This window comes from Solea senegalensis, linkage group LG9, assembly GCF_019176455.1.
Source record: "Solea senegalensis isolate Sse05_10M linkage group LG9, IFAPA_SoseM_1, whole genome shotgun sequence".
NCBI lineage: Eukaryota > Metazoa > Chordata > Actinopteri > Pleuronectiformes > Soleidae > Solea > Solea senegalensis.
The window spans coordinates 15,486,560-15,502,165 of record NC_058029.1 but is presented as its reverse complement, the minus strand read 5'-3'; the positions used below and the strand labels follow the sequence as shown (position 1 = coordinate 15,502,165).

Below are 15,606 nucleotides of genomic sequence, written 5' to 3'. Positions count from 1 at the left end.
CTGAACTTGATATTTTAGTACATTTTTTAAATACTATTGTGATTTGACTTCTGTGATTTGTGAGTGCATCTTTGTCTTTTATATTTCAACAGTCATTAAATGCTATTAATGTTATTATTATTATTATCGTTGTGCATTTCTGAAGGTCATACTGACCAAGAAGCACCAGCAACAGCACCGACTATTCCACATCACAACTTAGTGATCAAGAACATGCCAAAAAAAAAAAAAAGAAGCAAATTCCAATTACTGATTAAGATTATTTAACACGATGTGGTTCTGTGATGACAGTGTGAGCTGAGGAACCACAGCCAGCATCAGTGGCAGAACTCTGTCCATGGTGCTGGAACAGGACACTTCGCAGTGAACCACTAAACACTAAACCACTAATCTGCTCTAGTTAATTTAATAAACCAGGTAAAACCATTTGTTTTTGTTGTTTCTGAAAATACAGACCTGATTAACTTTAATAAAGAATCAAAAGATAAAGACATTAGACAGATAGAATATGTTAAAGAGACCTCTTTGACTGAAATACGGCTTTTAAAAACCCACTGAATCAATGTCTAAGTCATTAAAATATCGAGGTGCTTGCATCAGTGAACTAACTGCATGTTTTTAAACATGGCATTATTAATTCCAAAATCAAGTCTGACATTTTTTCTTTGGTAAAACAATGTGATATTACACAATCCAATGTGGGTAAATATTAACAGTAATACTGAAGTGATGACGTTTTTATAATGCCTCTTTATCATGCAGCTTTTAATTATCTGGATAATAAAATAGGATAATAAAAAATATCTTTTTGCGACCCGGTCAGAACGAAGGGCCTTTCTGTAAGGAGCTTGCAGGTTCTCTCCTCGTGTGTGTGTGTTTTCTCCGGTTTCCTCCCACAGTTGAAAAATGAAAGTGGACACTCTAAATTGACTGTAGGTGTGAGAGTGGATGCTTGTTTGTCTTTATATGTGACCCTGTGATGGACTGGTGACCTGTCCAGGGTGTACACCACCTTTCGCCCTATGTGAGCTGGGATAGGCACCAGCGCCCCCTGTCACCCTCATGTGGAGGATAAAGAGGTAGAAGATGAATAAATAAATGAAAAAATATCTTACACACATTGGTATGCAGAATGAGTACATGAAATGGCTCCATTTTGACTTGTAGTTACATTTTAACATTACCTGTGGCTCCATAGTCCTCTGTGTAATAACTTTGCTTTATTGCTTCACTGGAAACAGGCCTGTGAAAACTACTATACGTACAATGTGGTAGTTTCAGAAAGTCTGACTGACTTCTGACTTTCCACTTCAGCCAGCTCAGCTCCAAAACAGGAAATCTCTCATCTGCAAACAAACAAACAAACAAACAAACAATCGCTCACCTTTTCTCCAGCTCTGTCCTCTTTAATAAGTCCCCCTCTCTGCTATTGTCCAGTGAACTCTGTCACTGTGTTTGCCTCCTGTGCTGCTTGGCTCCTTCAGCGGCCTTATGAGACTGTTCACTGGATCTAAAGTTAAACATTATTGTTGTAGTTGCTGATGAAGAAGAAATAAATGGTCTGATAAGAGGGAAGGAGTTACTGTGAAGGAAATACAATGTTACCATGGTCATATAGAGACCGAATTACTCCAGTTTTAGTCATTCATTTATTCATTTATTCATACAAATGATGTTTTTGTGGAAAGCATGAAAACACTAAACATTTGTTACAGTTGAGACAGTAATAATTAAAGGATTGATTGACTGTGGTAGCTCAGCACAATAATAAATACCATTGTTTAAATTGAAATAAATAAATGAGCTGCAACAAAGGGTATAAAGAATAAAACACTTAATTTTGTCAAGCACTAGCAGACATGTTTCTGGTGTAGGTGCAGTCAGAGAGTATTCTGTCTGATTTAGGTATGAGTCTGCATTCGAAGGCACATTCTGTTTTCCCTCACTATGCTAATATTACTCACAGTCCTGTAATTTATATACACTATAAAATAATCAGAATAAATTAAATGAAAGTGCAAAGCTCCAACAAGGTTGCTCAGTTTCCCATAGTGTCAATGAACTCTTACTCTAACTACAATTGTGTTAAAAAAAATTAAAGAAATAAAAAATAATAACAATAAACTAAATCAATTTCATTCTCAGGCCATAATCTACATCCCCAGAACATTCCATCCCAATCTGTGCTTTACTTTTTGAGTTGTGACATTTAAATAACACATACTTGACAAGTTTCCTCTGCTAAAAATATCAGTCCTAATATTAACACTATAGGGGTTTCCCTGGCAACAGTCCAGACACTATGTTATGCAACAGGCAGATTTGCATACATTGTTGTTAGGAGGTCATGCAGAGATTTGTTTTTCAGTGAACCACAGAAGCAGACACTGGCCTGGCGTTGTTCTCTAAAGATGCAGGTGCAGGATCAGCCACATCTGGTGATTCATGTGATACTTCATGACTGTGTGCATACTTCTCATTGGGGGGAAGTCACCATGCTCTAATTGGCATCTGTTCCCCTGGAACCTCAGTGGAGCGAGAGTGAATAATGCTCAATTTCTTCACATTATGAGCATGATACAGTTGAATGGGACCAAAGCCTTCAAATGACTCATATTAGCGCTGAGTCTGTGGTGTAAAGATGTAGCTGTAAATGGTTACATCCCATCAGATACAAGACACAAGGGTTTTATAACAAATGCAATAACACTATTCACACTGAGACTAGTATCTGTATTATGTGCGATTTTGTCTTATCTATTTATTTTTATTGTATCGTAATTAGCCTGTGATCATTATGATGATCATTTCACTGAGTAAAACAGCAGAAAAAATGCTTCATGTAAAATAGCATTTAAATATTGCATTTGAGGAAGGATTTTGTGCTCTTTGTGGTCTTCATGAGCTACAACATTCACCAGCCATTTTATTAGGTACACATGACACCTGCGGTTTTCTGCTACCGCTGTCATCTGCTTCAAGGTCTGATGTGTGGCACAGAAACTGTCTTCTACATACACTTGTTGTAGCAAGTTGTTACCTTCTCCCTTCGATCATTTCTAACCAGTCTGGTCATTGTCCTCTGACCCCAGGCATCAACATGATGATTTCAGTCAGAGAAATGCTTTTTTAGTTAAACACTACATGTGGTTGCGTGTGGGAAAATGTCAATAGATCAGAAGTTTCTTTCCCATTCAGCGGGTCGTCTTGACCATGTCTACATGCCTAAATGCATTGGGTTGCTGCTAATTTGACTGATTAGATATTTGCATTAATATAACATTGTACATGTGTAACTGATTAAGTGACCAGTAAGTATAATTACAAGCTTGCACTGTTGCCTCACTGCAAGGTACTGGGTTTGATTCTGGGACTTTTCTGGGACGTGTTTGGATGTTCTCCTGCACTTGGTTGCAGCAGCTCTGTTCAACCCTTTTATATGTGACCTCACAATTTCAGTTGTATAATGACAATGAAGCTCCTTTTACTTTTCCTTAATGTATAAGTAATACACAAAACTTCAAACAAGCGCAATCAACAGCAGCACCGTGCGTGATGTGTCGAAAACAACGACTTTGTTCTGATGTAGCCAGTGGTCAGATCGTCCACATCTGCTCCTCAACAATGTGCAGTGTAGCGTGTGAGCCACCTAAACACACACACGATTGTGCAGTGTCATGCAAAGACAAGCAGATCCCGTCATCAAAATATAAACTAATCCGTCTCCACTGTGCAATGCGATGACTCTTTACCACGTGGGCACAAGATCATGTCGACTCTCAGGCAGCTGCCCGGTGCTGCTCATGTTCATGTCAACATCCAAACCAATGCAGGACCAACCTCCGTCTGTGAGCAGTGGGTGCTGTTTTTCACCTCTGGCTAAAGAGGGATGACTAACAAAGTATGGGACAAAGTGCAAACGATCACTTTGAAAGGAGGACAATATAAGCCTTGACAGCGCGGGGATAAAGATACACTGCAGTATATTCATAATAGACTGTCACTCCCTTCAGGAAATGTTATAAAAAAAAGGCTCTTGTTGTCACTGTGGAACAAATCCATAAAAAGTGCTTATCTGCAGATCAGAATTCTGTGGTAGAAGGCCAAATATAACAACATGAAAATAACTTCTGAGCAAATACTAGGCTAATTTCCTCTTTGAGTTGTGTAATTCCGTGCAGTTTTAAACACACAACAACGCAGTGAATATTTTGTGTAGCAATAAGACAAAATGAAATGAGTATTTGGTTTCCGAACCACTTCAGTTCTTCTCAGTGCTCATGCACACGTTTGATCAGGGAGAATTGGCGGGCTGGTTGGTTTCAGTCATCTTGGAGATCTTACCACACTTCTTCTGACCTCTTTAATGAGGTACAGACATTATGATATTTGACGCACAGCTTTTCTACTTCTATGAAACAATTATTTTATGCTCTACTTATAGAAATATATGCAAACCAAAAAGACTGATGCCTTTTTTGCGTTTATGATACCCAGAGGCCACCTACTGGCCAACTAGTGTGACAGCATGTAGGGGAATGAGATGAAGGGAATTACAATAAGCACACATAGTTTATTTTATCTAAAAAAAGAAAGAAAGTCAGTGCAATTAGAAAAACTGGAGGTTATTTTAATCACTGTGAGTTGAATAAAGGCTGATATCAAAGCCCTCGACATGAGAAAGCATTTTGTTTCCATATTAAAAGTAAATGTTTTGAAAGAGCTGATGTCGATTTACAACAAAAGTTTATTTGGCACTAACTGCGTAAACCACATTCCTAAAGTCTGAGATACAAACCCATATCAGATAAGGGGTTGGCACTTCATCATATTGACACATAGGAGGAGTGGCACTTCAAATATTCATTTTATGATATTTTTTTGTCAGTCATCCCTCGTTGTGATATAACAATTTTACCATCCTGTAGTAAATGGAGCAGACGAGAGATAATGACACAACGAGAGAGATAGATAGCGGTAGAAGATGGTTAGAATCATCACTTCTAACGTCATCATCTATCATCAAACCTCACTTCACAGTGGGATTAAAATCTCTTTTACCAGTGAGACCTACCTAACCCGCCACAACAACAAATCATATATATCGAAAAAACAATAAATACAAATACAGACAGTAAAACAAAACGGAACTTCATTCAGTGTGATAAGTTCAGACTGAAGATCATTCCAGAATCAGGGGCCATTAAAACACATACTCTATGAGCAAGTCAACAATTCATGTTTGTTTGTAACATTAGTTGGAAACGTCACAAAATTCTCTAACACAAGCAATGTTTTTCATAATATTTGTAATATTAGCTGAAGTGTTTAGATACAAGTGGTTCATGGTCTTTGAATATGAAGCAAATGAGGACAGGATTATGAACAGAAGGCTCTGGCCATAGATAGATAGATAGATAGATGGATAGATGGATAGATGGATAGATAGATGGATAGACGGATAGATAGATGGATAGATGGATAGATAGATAGATAGATAGATAGATAGATAGATAGATAGATAGATAGATAGATAGATAGATAGATAGATAGATAGATAGATAGATAGATAGATAGATAGATAGATAGATAGATAGATAGATAGATAGATAGATAGATAGATAGATAGATATCGTTCGGTATTATTACGACAGGCTGGAGAATATAACGGTATGCAGTGACATCCCTCCACCCCCCTTCACTCCGACCTCACACACCCCAGATCAATGCACCGCAATGCCTGATGGGTAGTGGAGTCTTCACAGTACAAAGAGCATCGGCGTTTGCTACAGCTACGGAGGAGATGCAGCTTCCATGGAGAACTACCGGTACCGAGATTCCTGGCTCGGGATGGTTTCCGGTAAGTGCGTAAAATGTTTGGAACCGGCGCTGAAAGACGAGCAAAGTGAGGTGAGGAGATGACCGGGCTGCTATTTTTAAATAAGCCTGTAACTGTTTACGGAGGAGGAGGCGGAGGAAGAGGAGGCGGAGGGTAAGTGAGGGGAGAAGCGGTGTGTGAGAGAGCTGAACGCCTGTGAAAGAGTTTAGAGGGAAGATTTTCCCCGAACACAATAAACCAAGTTGCGCCCCAACTCCCAACAAACACACACGCCAGCAGGAAACTGCACGTTGCAGAGCCGGAATGTCTGGCTCTTGCGTTGCTTCTGTTGCGTCATGATGTTTGCATTTGCTGTTAAATCGCTGAAAATCACCGCAGCAGTTTCTCCACCTGAAACTCCATTTTCCACGGATGCTCTGCAGATGCTCTCTCTCCACGCACAACAAAGGATGCGTGTGACATCCGGGATGGAGGCAGTAGAGCTGTCGTATGACATATCATATAATATATATCATTAAACAAAACATGACCTCGTTGTTACGTAAAGATGCAAAATGCACCTGAAAAAATAAATATATCGGAATTTCTTTAAATTAAAAAAAATTCATTAAAAAAAGAAAAGAAAATCTCTTTGCTCCAAAGTCATAATACTCAAATGAACAAAAGTATATTTGCTTTTTGTTTATCTGCATGTGCTGCATCTGCAAAAATGTATTTAATGTAATAATACCAGAGGTTCAATGTATTTTACAGTTAATAAAACTAAAAAGTAGGTGCAAAATGACTGAAATGACACTTTAAATGAACTCATTTTTGAAGCATTCGTCCACAGGTTATAAAAAGACTCATGTTCTCTGGGATCACAGCTCTGTGCCCTGCGTTCCTCTCATTTATACACAACAGATTTAAGACAATCTCTATCCCTGAAACTGTTTTCTGATGTTGACACATGTTTTATTGCGTTTACAGCTCGAGTCTCTGTTACACTGTTGTCTTTTTTTTTAGGTTTCTTTACAGCGTAGGATGTTACTGTTGGTACTCCAGTATCAGAAAGGACCTGTATGTAGAGTAGGTTTGATGAAAAGGCCAATAAGAGCAACCCCCTCTCTCAAAATATAGTGTATACCCACTTATTTAAGCCATACCCACTCAAAAACATAAACTAAATCACCTATTTCTATTTCGTTGCACTGTTTCAAGAAATGTCTTCATACTCACAAAACTGCTCAAAAAGATTGTAAATGCTGTAATGTATGCCAGACCTGTGTCTGACCTGTGTTCTTTAATGCCACATGTACACCAAAAAATGAATAGGCACAGGTCAATATAATTTTTTTCCGTCATGATTATCCTGACCAAAATTATTCCGATTCACGATATTATTGTGGTGACTAACTAATACTAAACTAATTATTTAGATGTTTACGTTGCCTTATGTTATGTGTGTACCTACGGTGGTCAGGATAGGATCGCTGATAGGATACATATTTTTTTTGTGGAAAAAGAATGCATTTAATGAGATCATAGTCAGTTGTGAGGTAATTATTGTGGCACATTAAAAACTAGGTGAGTTAGTCGCTTGCGTGAAATATAAAATTTTTTTCTAGTCATGATGATCATGATAATAGAAGTTATTGTAATTGCTTTTTATCATGATGAGCAATAATATTCTATATTGCCCCATCACAGGCATGACATCATAATTTTAAAAAAGTAGGGTAATTGGTTTTCAAAAAAATCGCATTTTAATTAATTAATTTTGGTTCCATGGGCAGAAAAAAGCCGATATGATACGTAACTCGTTCTCGTGAAAGATGTTGTAGTTAGAGCTCATAGAAGGTGCAGAATCATCTTTCTCTCTGGTAGCCCTTTCATACTGATGCCATCAGTGGCCATATCAATGTAAGCTGTAGGTGAGAGGAAGAAGGAAGGACAGTGAAAGGGGCATAGGAAACTAAGAACATGCAGTTATCTTTGGAAGAAACAAAATGCCTGGTGTTATTTTGGGTGTCTGGTGAATTTGAGGAGAACTTGTGGAGAAGTTCACTGCTGCACACTGTCACGTTTACTTCTGCTCACCTCTGATGACCTTTGAGCACTTCCCGCAATTATTGATGTTAGTCGGTAGAACTTTGGTTCTGCTTATGTTTTGCGAAATATACAGCAAAATTTACATAGTAATAATTTCGATGGTTCTACTACATTTATGTTGTCTAAAGTACATATTTTATTATGCCAGTGTGTTTTTATTTTGCAAACGTTCTGAACGTTATACTGATTAATGTTACAGTAAAAAGGTCAGAGTTCAGGGTTGGAGGTGAAATCATTGACTGGGAAGAAAAATAATAGTTGCTGAACTCAAGACGGAGTTGTGTCTGAATCAGGATTCACTGAGAGCATCAAGGATCAGAATGGTATCCATGCTGGTTATCTCTGAATTTACATTATGCCGAAAGGAAAGTTTATTATTTTGTTACATAATTGGTCAGTAATTCTGCATAATGTAAGTTGAATACAGTATTTTACAAAAAAACAAAAAAAACAAATCAGGGTTGTTTGGGTTTATTTTTGACAGTGCTTTTATTTTGAAGTGTATGACCGGATGTTGTGTGATCCTGTGAGATTGACTTGACTCTGGTCTCTTGTTCACTCACAGCATCTTGAGCTCTCTGGCGCGAGATCCGCTGGTATAAAGAGGCAGAGACAGACTGTGTGTGTGTGTGTATCTGTGTGTGTGTCGTCGCCTGTGCTCGTGAACCGCGAGTAACTGGAGTAACTGCGCTTTAATTGGATGCTTTTCACGCCATAGACCGAGTCCACCGCCACCCGCAGCCAGGTAAACTGCGCTTTACCTCCGGACAGAAAGCGCTGGTTAAGTAACAGAACGTCTAATCTCGGCGATACAATTAGACCTAATTAGGACGTAGGTTGTTGAGGGTAAAGATGGAAGACGCGGTCCACTCTCGTGTCTCTACGTTACCACGGTGAAGACTGGTGATACTTCAGAGAGATGGTGGCGCTCCTGGTGAAGCTTCTCCCCCCCCTCACCTATCTCACATATGCATTTGACAGTAGATATTTTTCTCTTCAATGACAGTCATAATATACTGGATGACATTATTTTACCTGTAGTGATTCATTCGTTGACAAGTTTAAATCAGAAAACCTAATGATGGGAGCTTCTTTTTGTGCCTTCCAACTGGCGTAAAAGTAGTAGTAGTAGTAGTAGTATTTAATCAGTGGATTTTTTATTCTCCTTTAATCAGTTGACATTCAAATCCACATTCAGTGTGGTCCACTCAGGTGTCTCCTTTCCTGTACCACAACGTGCATTTTCTCTGGTTCTATTTTGTGTCATTCCTCCAGAAGTTAATTTGCTCTCCTGGGAGAAAAATGCTGCCTCATGTCTTGTGATGTAGCTTAGCTCCTTCCACCTCCCACTGGAGGCTCCCCCTCCCCTCTTTAATCGGCCATTAAGAGGCAACCAGAATGGTTAAGCTGTCAGCCAGGGCCTGATTGATTTGGTTTAAAACCACAGATGAGAATGATGTGTGCTTGAGATTCCTCTGAAGCCCACAGCTAAATGCCTCTCCTCCACCACCATCCTTCTCCTTCTTTCCTCCATGCACTGACAGGGAGCAGAGGTGGACAGTCTTGCCTCAAGCTGGGGCACTGAATGTTAAGTGGGCATGAAAGCAGACCATGTTGTGCGTGTGATCACTTGCTCACTGAAGCTGTGTGTTGCATGCTAAGCCGTGCTCCATGCTCCTGCAGTGCAGTTGTCTCCACACAGGTGGAGGAACAGCGAGGAAGAAAAAGTTTAGCAAAGACGAGGAGCATTTTGGGCTCCTTGTGAAAAGTGGGCCACCGGTCCCTGTGGTGAATGGTGCTTTTCTGGGGCAGGCTCTGTGATGACGCTCACCCGGCCCGGATTTGGAACGCACACTTTTGTCTTGTCCGTCCATTTCTGAGAGGGACGGTGTGCGGCTTGGATACACGCTGCAGAAAAAGCAGACACACTTTGCCGCTTATTCCTCATCTGCAACCTTTCTGGAGCCGGCGTAAGTATCAGCTCACTCCACCTGTCTCAGGTATCAACTGGTATTAAATCGATAAGATTGTTGATCGTAACGAAGTCCGTTTCAGACGGTGTGAAATGAAAGATTCTTATCCACTGACTTGGCAAGCTTTTTCTGCCCAAAACCCAAGCACTGGAATGAGAAGCAAGGTGCTATTACGCTCCCATCGTAATTGAATCAGCGTTAGTTGTGTGCACCAGCGAGGGTGTGCGCGCTCCACAGATTATACAGTCGGGACTGTAACGGCTACTTTCACATACCCGATTGGTGGCTGTGTTTGTGGGACAGCGAGGCCAGGAAGAGCTGGTGTCATCCATACTTTAACTATCATCCACGAAAAGGATGTGGCTTCTTAATGTGAGTTTTTAAACAAGGTGACCAATCCTGACACTGGAGCGTTGTGACAAGACAATAGCACAGACGGTGACCGACGGTGCTGGGAACTGAGGTAACTTTTGGTTACTTCTCTAATTTGGCTTTAACTGGGTGTTTTTGTCATTGATGGCTTGTGTTGATCTGTTTGTGCTGTGACTTAAGAAGAGTGACAGCGATCATGTCCAGTTTGGATGAAGTTATTATATGTAAAGGGCAGTGAGAGGGTTAATAACTCAAATGAGAACTAGGCCATCATTGACATCCTTTTTTTTTTTTTTCATGGCGCACATTCTGAGACTGGCTCTGAGTCTGAAATAATAAACAGAAAGTGAAACGGATCAATATTTGATCGTGGGGTGCTTCTGCTCAAGCCAGCACCCCCCTCCCTCCTTTGGACTGTTGTGTATGTTGTTGTTGACATGCAGCGTGGTGAGCAAGTGTTGTGGCTGAAATGGCGGAACATTCTCTGCATTTGCAGCTCTGCCCCCTCAGTGCCTCCAGTTTGTGCCGTCGTTTCGACACCAAAGATGTTTTCTCTTTCTTTGGACAGAGGGAAACTCTCACCACGCTGTTGATTATTTTGAGTCATCCAGCCAAGACTGTGGCACCGTGTGAGAGTGTGAAAAAAAAAAAAAAATGTCATCTCCGACCACAGATACAGTACATCTGACTCCTCTCAGTGGTGTTTGGGTTTTCCTTTTCCACTCTGTTTGTAAGACTGTACTACGAAACCTACAACACTTTTAAAGCCTTGTTTATTTGGTTTCAGACTGCCACACATAATGTGTATGTGTTGTGACACACTTCTTCTTTTCATAGGGAAGTTTATCCTTTGGCCCTGCCGGTAAACTCCCCTGGAAGAGGAACAGAGAAGAATACCAAAATACAGAATACAATTATATGAGTAATAAAGCAATTATGAGTTTGCACGCCTGAGTTGAGACAGACAGACGGAGCTTTGAAGACAAAACAACGATCATTGATTACATCAATGGACGTCATTGAGTTTTAAAACAGCTTCTTGCTGAAAATAACTTAACCTTATTCCAGTATCGTGCTGCATTTGAATTTGACCAGTAATTCACCGAAATTTCAGATAATATGGAGGTCTATTAAACAACCAGAAGATTTATGTAGCAATGAAAGTCATCAGAAATACTGAGAGAAGACCTAAGGGAATGCTGTGGTCACATTTAGAGTTGGGGTTTGGTATGTAAATTGGCTTTTTCTTAAAATCTTTTGGGTTTTAATGCAAAATAAATCCCTGTGCTGTTTTTCTTTTTTTCTGAAGCACTAAAAATGTGGCTTTTATAGTGTGGCAGCATTTTAATTGCAAAGAATGGAGCATTGGCAGTCCAGTGTGTAATGATGCAGCAAATTTAAGGCTGTAACTTCATTATTTTTGATTTAGTTTTCGTTCTACATTGTTTTAATCTGACATTCTTAATCTGGTCTTGAACATGATTATCAGTTGTGTTAAAATGCACACATGGATTAAGCAGAAGCTTCATTTTGATATATTCTATATATTCTTTTTCAAAAGCATCCGTCAAAGCCTGGAATCAATAATTTATGTGGTTAAATGGTCAAGATCTGATTTAATTCCTTAAACTCCTCATAGATAACTTCCCTCAGCTCAGTGGCGTCATCACTGTGATGTTATCCCCAATGGCAAAGCACAAATATATTTAATACAATTTCATAATGGCAAAGAAAAGCAGATAATCTTTAGATTTACGAGATTTAACTAACAGATGTTTGGCATTTTGCTTAAAGATACTTAAGACAAATTTCGATTTATTTCTCCTGTTCAGCAGTGCAAGAAATGGATCGTCCACCATTCTGTTTTTTCCATCTGACCTCATATCCGATTTCTTTTTTCCTTTTGAAAAACGACAAACGCAGATATTAATATTTCCATTCTCAAAAGTGAGCATATTCAATAGGCCGAGGTGGTGCAGCAAAGAAAAGTCTGCAAAGTTTCTCATTCCCCCCTTTTTTTTTTGTTGCCTTACGGTCTGGAAACTGTTCCCATAACAGCTTCACTGTACTGGTGCCAAACTCAATCTTTTCTCCAAACTGAGTCAAATCACAGCTGACTGTGTTTCTGTGCTCTGCTGCTCTCTGCCCTGTAGCTCCTCACTCTGCCCTCAGTCATACAGTCTGTGCGTGGCTCTATCCTGCAACGTTGCCTAATGTTGGTTATCTTGAATCTCAAATTGTTCTCACATTGTCTCTAGTTGCATAAAACAAGTAAAAAAAGAAACCCTACACAGTTAAAGTTGCTCTGTAAAAGCACATTCATTGGATGAAATTAAAATGCACTCAAAAGGACGAGAGGAGTGTAAACTGCAGACCTACGAAGGTTAATCGCAGCTGTATGGTTTTAGGACTAGAGAGGTAATGACATTGTCTTTCAAGGAGAGCGAAGCACAGCGACAGACCAACGTGTCTTCTTGGCATTCGTGTCGCCAGTATTTATGTTTAGCCACACAAGTACTGCACTCCAGCTTTTCTTAAAACATTTTTTTTTTGTAGTAATGAAAGGAAACACTTGGCTGTCACAAGTATCTAATTAGAGAAGAAGACTTTTTACACTTGAACAGTTTGAACAATGCCCAGATGGAATCCAAAGTCTGAGTGTCTCCCACAGTGATATTTAACACATGACGCAACAGAAATCCACTCACACTTTTGCTTGTACAGTTTTTTGAGGATTGCAACAGTATTTTTTATTTCTGGCTATATTCAGTAGAGCTGAAGCTGACGAGTATTTTCATCACCGACTATTCTGTCGATTATTTTGCCGATGAAACGACTAATCGTTTGATCCGTAAAATGTTTAGCAGTGTTTTATCAAACCTGGACATGATGATGATGATGATGTTCTCGAAAGTCTTGTTTTGTCCATAAACCAAAAAACTTGTGTCCCGATTTCAATTTTGACACAAATAATCGTGATTATTATTTGTTCCATAATGGAGCAGCCCTCGTTTCTTTGTTATGTGGAGCAAAGAAACCAGAACATATTCACCTTTACGAAGCTGAAAAATCTGAAAAAATTATTTTATTCTTTAAAAAAAAAAAGCTCAAACTGATCAAATCAATCATCAAAATAGTTGACACTTGACAAATAATTGATGTTGGATTGTTGCAGCGTCGTTAATGGACCAAGCAACCAATCAATTATTCGAGAAAATAGTCAACAGATTAATTGATTGTGGAAATAACCATTAGTTGCAGCGCTAATTGCATAAAATGTCAGAAAATATTGAACAGTGTTTTTCAAACCTGCAAATGATGACGTTGTCAAATGTTTTCTTTTGTCCACAAACCAAAAATCATTCAGTTTTAAAGATTTCTTTGAATCAAAGAAACCAGAAAATGAAAGAAAGAAATAGTTTACAATTAATTTAGTAATGGATTCAGCCCTAGTTTTCAGTCTACTTCATTGTGTTCTGAGAATATCTTCTGCTGCACAAAATCTATTGTTTTTCATTTTCCCTTTATTGTCTTTGTGGGGAAAGACAGTTAAAGTAAAACCGTTGTCCCTCTGCCTGTGACACCTTCACATACTACTGTATGTATCTAAAAATGCACATTATAGCTGCTCTGTTGTGTCTTGGTGTCTATATCCATAAGCTGTAGGCTTTTATTTGTTTTATTCATTTATATTTTCTCCTCTTTTTCTTTTTTTTTAGCCCTAGCATATAGTTCTCATGATGCGGAAAAATGAGGCCACTGTTCAAGCGCAGACATTACAGTTTAAATGTTTTATCGGTTTTCCCAGTGATGCACTCGAGTTTCTAGGAATCCCCATTAATCTTTAATTCTCACTACTTCTTGGCAATGGTCCTGGTTTTATGACTAACTACGATCTTCTTTTATTGTTTTTTTTTTCAGAGGGGTTAAGATTTGTGGAGCTGCCATGATCAGAGAGAGACCTGAATAAATGCAGCGGTTACCCCCACTCCATCCATGACTTTCTGCTGTGTACGTCTACACCTCTTGTAATATTTGCACAGACCCAGGGTTAATGATGCTAACGTCATCTAATAGATTCATGCAATATGTGTATAAAATGTACTTTAGTGTATTTAAGTGTTTACCCATATAAGAGTGCTTAGTTTTGACTTGAGAATGAAAGAAAAACACTCACTGACATTTTGTCCATAATGTATATTAGTTAAATGTATTATTATCTAACAATAATAAAGACACACAAACACATATATATATATATATATATATGAACATACATATGTATGTATATATATATATATATATATATATATATACATATACATATACATACACACAGTCCTTAACAAATGAATAAGACCACCTGCTGAGAATTCACATTTGAATGGAGTACAAGTAAATAACTATAATTTGACATCTTAAGTAAGAAATAATAAAGTGCTTTACAATTTTTTCAAGTTATTTTTGTAAAAGGTGAATTTGAAAATTCTTGATCACAATAATTATTATATTACAAATATCATTTTGGTTAAAGAGCTTAAATTAACCATTACAGAGACATAAAAAATGATCGTTTTTGCCACACTATTTCTATTGTTATTACGATGGAAATTGCATTAGAAAAAGTGAGGTGTTACTGTAATAAATACAAATAACCTCCCTAGTACAACATCATTCCAATAATGTCATCATGTTATTACTGTACTTTAATGTTAAAACCAAACTGCTTCTTTCTTTCAGGAACTGTCGAGTGGTGTGCCTCAAAATCTGTAATGGAAAATCGCGGTGAGTAGCATGTTGCTCGTTGTGGTTTGTGAAGTGCCGTGTTAATGCTGAGCAGAGAGCTGTAGATCCACTCATCTTGCTTTACATTCAGAGTGTTTATGGGCTCTGTCTGGCCTCCAACATTTTACGAGCCTCTCCGGACGAGAGCCATATGTCTGTGTCCAGCTGACTGAGGCTCGGCTTTTCAGGGTTTTCCCTCGTCAGTGTGTTTATGTATGAAACTGTTGTGACGGTACCACAACAGAAACTCAGGTGGTCTAACAGGTGGTTTGATCACAGACTACATGCAGCTTTTCAGCTGATCAGTCAACTTTTAATAGAATGAATCCGCTAAAGACGACGTCAAAAATGTCCAAAAGTAAACATACTGTCCACCTTGTCCAAATTTGAGAGCCCTGAGATTTATCACCAACTCTGCTCTTAGGACTTTATTTAACTTTACTTTTGTGGTATGACCACCCCTCACTTTTCAAAGGGAACGACTTGTAATTGACAAAAGTATTAGGGATGCACAATATTATAGCCAGAATATTGGTTATGTCTTTA

General features: G+C 38.7%; 1 protein-coding gene across 5 annotated transcripts in view; it reads left to right on the top strand.

The window, feature by feature from the left end:
- The first annotated feature begins 5,813 nt into the window (after positions 1 to 5,813).
- The window catches only part of phactr4b (phosphatase and actin regulator 4b), a 29,191-nt gene continuing 19,398 nt past the window's right edge, over positions 5,814 to 15,606 (top strand). For 2 of the 5 annotated variants that reach the window (XM_044034254.1, XM_044034249.1), the window contains exons 1-3: positions 5,884 to 5,992; positions 14,197 to 14,286; positions 15,016 to 15,060. In XM_044034254.1, the coding sequence (XP_043890189.1) occupies positions 15,048 to 15,060 (13 nt within the window). In that variant the 5' untranslated portion in view covers positions 5,884 to 5,992; positions 14,197 to 14,286; positions 15,016 to 15,047. Of the gene's footprint in view, positions 5,993 to 8,516; positions 8,676 to 14,196; positions 14,287 to 15,015; positions 15,061 to 15,606 lie in introns of those variants that run through there. The other 3 variants (XM_044034253.1, XM_044034252.1, XM_044034251.1) reach the window with 3 other exon arrangements.